The sequence below is a fragment of the Sceloporus occidentalis genome, unplaced genomic scaffold (assembly GCF_023333645.1).
Source record: "Sceloporus occidentalis isolate IW3139 unplaced genomic scaffold, rSceOcc1.0.p SCAF_127, whole genome shotgun sequence".
Taxonomy (NCBI): domain Eukaryota; kingdom Metazoa; phylum Chordata; class Lepidosauria; order Squamata; family Phrynosomatidae; genus Sceloporus; species Sceloporus occidentalis.
In genome coordinates this window covers 293393-302978 of record NW_028317107.1, presented here as the reverse complement: position 1 = coordinate 302978, position 9586 = coordinate 293393, and the positions used below count along the sequence as shown (strand labels likewise).

The 9586-nt window shown below is 46.5% G+C and overlaps 1 protein-coding gene across 4 annotated transcripts in view; it reads right to left on the bottom strand.

Annotated features, from left to right (window-relative positions):
* Positions 1-690: 690 nt before the first annotated feature.
* The window catches only part of LOC149281768 (tyrosine-protein kinase ABL1-like), a 65310-nt gene continuing 56414 nt past the window's right edge, over positions 691-9586 (bottom strand). For all 4 annotated transcript variants that reach the window (XM_089498936.1, XM_089498937.1, XM_089498938.1 and 1 more), the window contains exons 6-11: positions 8542-8719; positions 5702-5886; positions 5332-5484; positions 5068-5157; positions 2533-2691; positions 691-2324 (exon numbers count right to left, since the gene is read on the bottom strand). In XM_089498936.1, coding sequence (XP_089355062.1) covers positions 691-2324; positions 2533-2691; positions 5068-5157; positions 5332-5484; positions 5702-5886; positions 8542-8719 — 2399 coding nt within the window. The remainder of the gene's footprint in view (positions 2325-2532; positions 2692-5067; positions 5158-5331; positions 5485-5701; positions 5887-8541; positions 8720-9586) is intronic.

The following is a 9586-nucleotide window of genomic DNA, read 5'->3' as shown; positions in this document are numbered from 1 at the left end:
TGGACAGGCGTCCTAGCATGCAGACTATTGTTTTTTTTTTGGGGGGGGGGGTGAGAAGTCATTTTTTTTAAATTAAAAAATATATAGATGTGCACAAGAGAGGCAGATTCCTGCATGAGGCCCGAACACCTTTCCTCCTGGCCAGGTGTCTTCAAGACTCATTCTAAGGCTACTGGTGTGAGAAGGTGGCCACTGGCAAAGAAGCGGTGTTGTTTTAAAGGCATTAGGCTGCACTTATAATACTGTTTAGATGCGGAACCGTCTGTGCGGGTTCAGCATCGTCAGAAGACGCCGTGAACACACGGAATTATACAGCACTCTACAATTAATGGTTTGAAGACCTGTAGACCGTTAAAGTCTGTGTCGGATAGAAGAACTGCAGTCTCTATGAAAACGTATAAAGGGAAGAGTGATCTTAAATAGAGATGTGCGTGTTTGGCCGTTACGTTACCTAGTGGCTTAGACTCCTTGTATCTCGGCACTAGATGTGCTCAGGCCCCACCGATCCAAGCTCAGGATGCTTAATAACTACGTTGAGCATTAAACAGTTTTAAAAAAGCACCCACAATGGCTTTGTCTACCCCTGTCTCAAGGAGTCGGGAAGTGTGGACACCCCTTTTTCCGACTTATACCCCTCTGTCCTCCTTTCTGAGCCCCATACATGAATTCAAAAACCTTGGACGTTAGATGCTACCTCTGGACCACGTCGCTGATCTCCTTGACCGAGGACAGAAGCTTGCTAAAGTCCTGAGCAGTGGCCGGCCCTCCAACTGTGGAGGCGGCCGTGGGGCAGATTTGTAGGTCCCTCAGACTATTCTCTAGCTTGCTGATAGCCTCTCGGAAAGCAAATTTGTTCCTCATCTGTTGAATGGAGTCTACGTAACTGGTGCAGAAAGCATGGAGATTCTTTGCCGCCTCCAGCACAGTACTGTGGCTGGCCATCTGCTCGGAGTTGCGGCTGATGGCAGCCCGGAGGCATTCTGTACTGTCTAGTACAGTCTCTTTTGTGACTGTACCGCTGAGCAGCTTCTCGGGCGGCTGGCGAGTCTTGCGTAAAGAAACCCTTGTGGAGATAAGAGGAACGAAGGCCGTACTGGAAGATGAAGTCGTTTGTTGCGGCTGATCTCCACCCCCTCCGACGGATGACAGCACTCCAGACGTCTTCCCTATCGGCTGGGGCTTGGAGCTGGATAGAAGGATTGTCTTCTTCGCACTGTCTCCCACAGTCGGGCTTGTTCGCAGTTGATCATCGCACTGACTTGATGTTTTGGGCTTTGGCTCGCTCGGGCTGGTGTCATGGTTATGGCTTTGGGTGGGCAGCTTTGATTTTCCCGCAGTCAACGTGGTGGTAGATGACGTTGAGCCACTAGAGGTAAGCGGTAGAGGTGGAGTTGGTTTGACCTTCAGTATTTTCATTTTGTCTTTTGTGGTCGTTTCCGATGACGGTTTGAGTCTCCTGAGACGAAGGTCTGCTTCTGCCTTACCGGCACATGAGGTCTGCTTGGTAGAAAGTCCGGGGTCTGATGTAACGGACCCCAGTTTTACAGTCGCCGTGTCCTCCTTTTGCAGAGCAGGCGTAGAGGCAGAGCCAGCTGGTTTTCTACGTGGAAGTTTGGGTGTTACGCTGGGTGGACTGGAGCCAGGGCTGGGATCTGTCTCCTTAAACACATCGTCAGTTGACTCCTCGTTCTTTTTGGGTAGGCGAGGTGGAGGTGTGACAGCCCCCCGGGAAGACAAAGAGGTAAAGTCTGTTTTGCTTTCGTTGCATCGTTTCCGAGGCAGCGCTGGCTTTTCTGCCTTAGACGCGTCTAAAGTACACCGTGAAGACGGCATTTCCCTGGGTAGCGTTACAGATCTCCACTCCGTGTCCTTCGACCCATGAGGCATACACGAAGCAGAACAGGACCTCAGAAAACGTTTGCTTGTGTTGCTTGTTCCTTCCTCTTCGCCGGGTGGTGCCTGCTTACCTGCCACCGTGCTAGATTTCTTCCAGTGAGGAGACAAGAAACCAGCACTTCCTTGCATCGATCCGTTGGTGGTCGCCGCTCCGTTGCTTGGGAATTTAAACGATTCAAGTATATCTCCTCCGTTGCTGGCTTCTCGACCCTCACCATCCATGCCCCTTCTTTCAATTTCACGGAAGGAGCTGCTGCGTTTGGGTGGGGTGGGAGCCGTCTTCTTCTTCCTCTTGATCAGTGTGCTGAAAAGGTTGGCCTTCTTGTGGTTGGGCAGCAGGCGTTCCTCCTCTGGAAGGACGCTCTCGCCTGTGACCCTCTCCTTGCGGGCTATCAGCGGGGATACGGCTGGCTCAGGTTCCAGAATTTCTGCGAAAGACAGTTGGGGAGGGGAAATGTTCAGACGCGTCGGAAAAGGCCACCTGCCTTCATCACTGGGACATTTAAGGAAGATGGACAACCATGATATGGAACGTCGGAGAAGGTTACCAGATCTAGAACGCTGATGGCAAACCAGGAACGATTCAACAAGCCACAAGCAATCAACTGAGCAGCCGTACCATAGCAGAATACGTACCAGACTCCGCGGCCCCTCTGCAGTGCGTTGCATCAGCATTTTCTTCCTTGCTCTCCGTCGCTCTCCTCGATGCCCTTGTCTTTGTTGGCAGTTCCGGGGCTTGAAGCGGGCTGCTCACAATCACCGGGAGACCTCTCTTTCCAAGCTCTTTTTCTACCTCTGTATTGGAGAGGCAAACGTTCACAAATTAATATAGCCACAGAGCGGCGGGGGGTCTCAAATTGAGTCAATTAATTTAAATACCACATTAAAGCCGCTCCAGCTGGAAACCCAACGAGGGAACTAGTAAGAACTCCACGGATACAAGACAAGTTCCAGAACTTCCTTCATATCTACTCGTCGTGTAACTATGTATTTGTTTAAATGTGTTTTTGTTTCCAGCAGTGATAAAGTATTCTCACAAACGCAACAAAAAATAATGCAAAAAAAGGTGGAAAAAGGACTGTGGAACGGACATACAATTTACGAGAATCAATTTTATTAAACTTGTCTGAAGTGTGATGATGTCAAAATAAGATGCCCGTTTTTTGTGGACTCCAGCAGGGTCCAACGCATGGCTAATTTATCGGACGGACTCGGTGATCAAAGTCTTCTATAATCGTATTTCCTTAGAAGCCTTTGAACTTCTGTGAACGTCAACGTCTACGGAACGAGCCTTCTTCTTATTTTTTCGTAAGCGAGCCCCACTCTGCAGAGATATCATCAACGTCTCTTTCGTATGCATGGCTGTCTCCTCAATTAGAGCAAAACGGGGCAGTCGCTTGCACGCACACCTGGCTCTTTTTGGCAAATGGGGCAAGACGAGCGCTTTTTAGCATTTTCTCAAGTTTACCGGGACGCTCGGTCCCTGTTGCTGAGTGATGTACCCCTGGGGGGGGGGGGCGAAACGGCCAAACATGGCTACCGTATAAATCCTCCATATTTATTTCTACCTCTTCCGCTAGCCAAACGCTTACCTTGCTTGTTAAGCACGAGGCAAACATCACAAGCACTTTTTGTTTGCGATGCCATTTTGGTTCAGCGTAAGTTCTTTAATTTCTCTTATCTCGTAAACTTTCCTTGTAACATTTATCCCCTATCGCTTCCGTAACGCAATGAATCATCTCATTATCAACAGGTTTCCTCTCCCCCTCGAGACGCAGAGAACAACTCTGCGGAAATATGTTTCTCGTCCGAGTTCTGCCTTCTTTGAAGCATCCCTCATTTGTATTCCTGTTCTTATTAAGATGACAGTACGCGTTACCAGCCTTTCATCTAATTGTCTCCACTCCATAAACGTCCTCCTGGAGATACGGTCTGCAGACGTGGACGTCGTACTTTGTAGGCTCCGTTGCCGTCCTACTCGGCGCTATCAATTCTGCTCTCTTTCGGCTTGTAAAACCTCCACCTCTGTGGCCTAGTAGACGGATGCTTCCCCCCCCCCACTGCATTGTTACATTATTTGCCTCCCAATAAATCTCTCTAAATAATAGCTCCTTTTCCTCGGTTGTAGTCTTCAACGCAGCGTCATTAATCGCTGATTTTCCCCGGAGATCCGTACGCACGGAATGCATTATTTATCTGAAATAAATTGTAAACTTCACTGTCTTCTTCATTGCTCTGATTTTTCTAAACCATTAAATGAGCCGTAAAAGCTAAATATAATGTCTATTAAGCGGGACACTTTATATTTAGGAACGCTGAGTCAGCCATTTCTTTTTTTTTTCTTTTATAATAAGCCTTTCTAGACAATTTTCACTTGTATTAGCTCTGATGTAGGAAGAGAATGCTTCGTACGTCAGCCGTCACGTAGGGTGGGCTTTATGCTCATTTCGTTTCCATAACGGTTTGGACGCAACGGTTTTGGCCTTTGTTACCGTTTGGGCTGGCAAGGGAGAAGCTGGTACTAACACGGGTGTCTCATGAAATCAGGAGTGTTGGCCGCTTTATTACCGCTTGGGCTTGCCCTCTTGGCTGAAAGTTGCCGGCCCACCCCCGGTCTATGCGAGCCGTAGAAGAATTTCTCAAAGCGGTAATTCTATTTCCATGAAGGATGATCCTGCCTTCCGAAACAAGATCTGCGCTTTAGGTATCCGACTCGGATCCTTCGGTGCGATTCTTTTCTTTCTATTAATAAGTAAATTCCGCTAACATTTTTGTAGAGTTTTCTGGCGAATAACAAACGCCGTTTGTGTGAAATGTGGCAGAACACTTTAATTGTGTGTGTGTTTTAATTAAGTAATCTGACCTTTTCTGAATCGTTTAGAGAGCTTTACCTAATTGGTTTGAAAGGAAATCAAAACAATAAATCGGGCATCTGTGCGGCCAAAAGAAGGGACAAAGAATATCAAGTCCAAGAACAGACATGCAAGCAGGGTCCGCTGTGGCCCTCAAAGAGGGTATGTGGATCTGTTCTTTTAAAAAACAAAAGGCAACATATATATATATATATATATATATATATATATAAACTAACCATTTTTCACCATTCGGATAAATTACATGCCACGCCAGCAGCTAAAGACTTAAGCGCGTCTTGCCCGCTTTGACTCTTACCATCAGATATACTTGACTCCTGGAACATGGTCTCAAAGGCTTGATGGATTTCTGCAAAGGACGGTCGGTCCACAGGGTTCCACTGCCAGCCTGAGAAAATACAGAATATATTAGAGATCACAGATAAGCTTCCTTCAGTTTCTAATCTACCCCTGTGACCATGATGGATTAACGGTAAAAAGTATCTTTTCTTATTTTGGTCATTTTCCTGCATATTTAAGTGTGGCCTTTGCCGTTCCCCTGCCTGGGCGAGTAAAGACGTACATTCTCTCATGAGTTCGTAGACCTTCTCCGGACACCCTTCCGGACGCTCCATCCGATAATCCTTCTCCAGCAGCTCGTACACCTGAGACAGGTCGATTCCGGGGTACGGGGACATCCCATAGGTTGCGATTTCCCAGAGCAGGACGCCGAAAGCTGGAGAAGACAAACGGACGTCAGATGGGAACGAGAGGGGTAGAGAGGGGGGTGATTTTATACATTTACACGCCGTTAGGGATCTGCCTGCTAACCCGTCTGATCGAACAGCCTGGCTTTTTCCACGGCTTCACGTGCAGAATCCAGTACCAGACCCCCATTGGGTTTATCCCCAGCGGCTTGTATCGGATGTTGGAAGAGACCCCCTGCCGCTTACCCCAGACGTCGGACTTGATGGAGAACTTGTTGTAGGCTAGGCTTTCCGGAGCGGTCCACTTGATGGGGAATTTGGCTCCGGCGTGGGCAGTGTACGTGTCGCCCGTCATTAAGCGGCTTAGGCCAAAATCGGCAACTTTCACCAAGTGGTTTTCCCCTACGAGGCAGTTTCTGGCTGCAAGATCCCTGGTGATTGAACCAAAGAGCACAATTAGCGTGATCGTTCCTTAGAAATCATAAAAACAATACCTTTTTAGAAACATTGTTGCTTTAGTGGAATTGTTAAAACGTAACGGCTTAAAGATTCCGTGCCGGTAACCGCTCTGGCGATTTACGGTGGAATAACGTACTTAAACGTGACTAAGTCCTTTGTTTCTATGGCGTTCGAAATAAAGTTATTCCTTTTAAATTTGCAGCTATTAGCAAAGCACATACACAAATAGGAAGGAAAGCGAGCGTCGTGCGGCTCCTGCCGGGGTCGGAATTGTCTTGGAGGAGCCGAGGGCTCTCATTACATTGCTAGGAGCGCTAATTCTCCGGCAGGGAATGCGAGAGGGGGAGAGCTAATTGCCGGCCAGTAAAAGGTCATGAAACTTGAGTGTTCTGCGGCACAGATGTTTAAGGGGGAGAAACCGTTATTTCCGATAAATACGGGTAATAAAAATTATGCCACAGTCGGGAAATAAGAAAGAAAAACAAAAAACCTGTCGATACAGAATATATAACAGAGAACTCTGATATTATTTGTTCGAAGAGAAAGAGTTCGGTCGGTGGTGGGGTGCGCGGGAACGTGCCTCTGCCATCAAATAAATGATAGGCGCTCTTTTAAAGAGCGAGGAATTAATCTGCGCATCGTGCTGGACAATAATGAGGAGTTTTTTTTTCTGGTTATAAACCCAACATATTATTCCAGCTAGAATGGAGGTGAGGGATGCAATGTGCGTACGCGGGTATTCCACCGATCAAATCAGGGGACCAGTTAAGATTTAGAATATATATAACGTTGCTCATTGTACCGCAGCCAACGTCATCTTATAACCTCCAATGCGACAAAAACTACTAAAACTCCTTCATTAATAAAATAAAAGTCACCAAACAGTATACAGAATGCCTCAAATTCATGAGTATATAACAGCTGTGCTGTATCCAGCTCTATCCCCCCCAGCGGTGTATACAGTAATAACCCCCAGCACTGTATACAGTAATAACCCCCAGCACTGTATACAGTAATAACCCCCAGCGGTGTATACAGTAATAACCCCCCCAGCTCTATATACAGTAATAACCCCCAGCGGTGTATACAGTAATACCTCCCAGCGCTATATACAGTAATAACCCCCAGCGCTGTATACAGTAATAACCCCCCCAGCTCTATATACAGTAATAACCCCCAGCGCTGTATACAGTAATGTCGGTCGGTGACAAAAACCTGGTTTTATCTCATTTTGTTCCAGTAAACTCCCTTTATCTGCAGACCTGGAGGCCCCATTATTATAAGCCATGTGATATTTTGGGTGACTTTCCCGGCTCAAACACCACACTGTGCGGATGCTTTATGGCAATTCTAATGGAGTCCGTTCCTCCAAAGACGTTCGTTGAGTCATGAGTAGGTGATTAAGACTGAGCCATTCTATTGTTCCCCACAGGCAGTATGATAAGGAGTCGGGGTGTTTGTTTAGTAGATCGGGGCTCAGAAAACAGAGCAAGAAATCATACAAACAGATGATATGCAGCTGCCTGAAAGCATTATATTATGGGGAAAAAACTAGAATTGTTTATAAAAAAAACCGGAACAATATTTTAAGAAGCTTATCTTTAACCCTCTTAAGGCTAGTTTTCTAACCCTAAATCTATCTTAATGCTTAGGGAAGCGGCACATCAAGGGTTATTTTTTTCCCTTCTTTTAACCACCTTGGTTCCCTTCGCAATACTAATTTCTCTTACAAAGTTCAACGGCGACGTCAACTTCCACAAACATTAATGGGCCAGAGAGTGGCGGACAGCGGAGGGTGAATGCCAAAGTATTCTCTGACATTTACTAATGCTTTAAATGGTAAGTGTGCCGTTTCCCAGAGCCCGGACACATAAAATGCCATCATGTCACACGCATGCACGCCTGTAGCCGCTCGCTTTTGATGTAAGTCTGGGGACAGCTTGTTCTTCACTCTCGGTAAGTGCAGACCCCGCTGTGCGTCACCTCTCAAGCAAGCCGGCTCCAACAATCACTCGCGGAAACAATACAAAAAAAAAACACCCCAGAATGAATTGTTTCAGCACTTGGCTATTAAGACGCTGCGATTTTGGTAATACGGGGTAATTATGATTTCTAAAAAAAAAAAAAACTTTTGACTGTAAAATGAGTCCCGTTGCAGTCGGCTTGTCGCAGGGGTAAATGGAACGGAGACAAAAAATAAAAGGGAAAAGAAATTTTAAATTGTTAATTATTTAAGTCTTGGAATCATTTCTGCTATTTATTGATTCGTATAGCGCCATCATATTCCGCAGCGCCGTACAACGGGCTCCGAGTAAATCTTAAAGGAAAAGGCATTGTCTGCTTTAGGCCGACATGTAACCGTTTCTTCCTTTTTAGTTACCGCATGTGTTATAAAACAAGATACAAAAGGAGCAGCAAGGAGCCGTGCCGGTGCCTGGGAGATGTTCTAAACACCAGAGACTGCTGAGGCATCTGTAAATGTGTGATCTGGTAGCTTAATATAGCTGAACCGATCAGTCTGTTGGAAGCAGAATGGAAAGTCACGGAACGTGGACTGTTGTAAGCCTAATGTCCCTATTTTTAAGCAGTAAGGGAGGTTTGGGTACGTCTTGGCAGGAACGTCCTACCTGTGGATGAAGTTTTTCTTCTCCAGGTATTCCATGGCGGATGAGATCTGAGTTGCCATGTGAAGAAGCACCACAGCTGTGACCTCCTGTCTGTTGCAGTCCCTCAGGTAGTCCAACAGGTTTCCGCACGACATGAACTCGGTAATGATGTAGAACGGTGGCTCCCTGGTGCAAACGCCTATGGAGTGACAAAAGGAACCTTAACCCTTGGTACCAAGCTCGGAGGAGCCATCCAAGGCTCATGTATTAATACACGGGACTGCAGCTTTAACAACGGGCTACGACAAGGACTACAACTGTACCGAAGGCCATCATCAGTGGGGTGCAGCTGCATAGGGAGCCCAACTTCTGGAGGGCGCGAGTGTCGAACTGGTGTAACTCCTTATCTCGAACACTCATGCAGCGTTAAGAGCTGACCTAAAACATGGAAGATCTACAGGAAGGGTAACCAGGTCCTTGTCCCCCCCCCATATAATATTAAGCTGCGTTAGGAGTTCCAAGATACTCTGGCAGTGAACGGGTCAACGATGATGACTATTCCTCACGAGCAATAGTTTCCTGCACCTTTATTACGATCAATAATCTCATGTGGAATTATTACACATTTTCTTCAATATCCTCCTGTAACTTATTATTAACAACAACTTCAGGTCAATCTTATAGTCATTGATTTTTTTTCCAATAATTTACTCCCATTGGGTTATTTTTACGAATCCCCAGGCTTTATTTATTTTTTAAAAAAGATACGCGCTGATGACATCAGAAATCATACCGGCCCCCGAAAATTCAACTTTACAACCCCCCCACCGCGTGTCAAAGTCTACTGCCAAGGCAAACATCTACAGTAATAACTTCAGATATTACCCAGAAACCCCATACTCCCCAAAATGTCAAGGGTTCAAAGTGAGGGTGTGGCTAGAAGCAGATAGGGGTGGGGCCAGTAGTGGGAGTGGGTGGGGCATCAGGACAACTGATGCCCCACCCACATGAAACTGCCCTGTGAAAACTGGGACACTTGGGAGGGTATTTAACCCTCTGCTGCTCA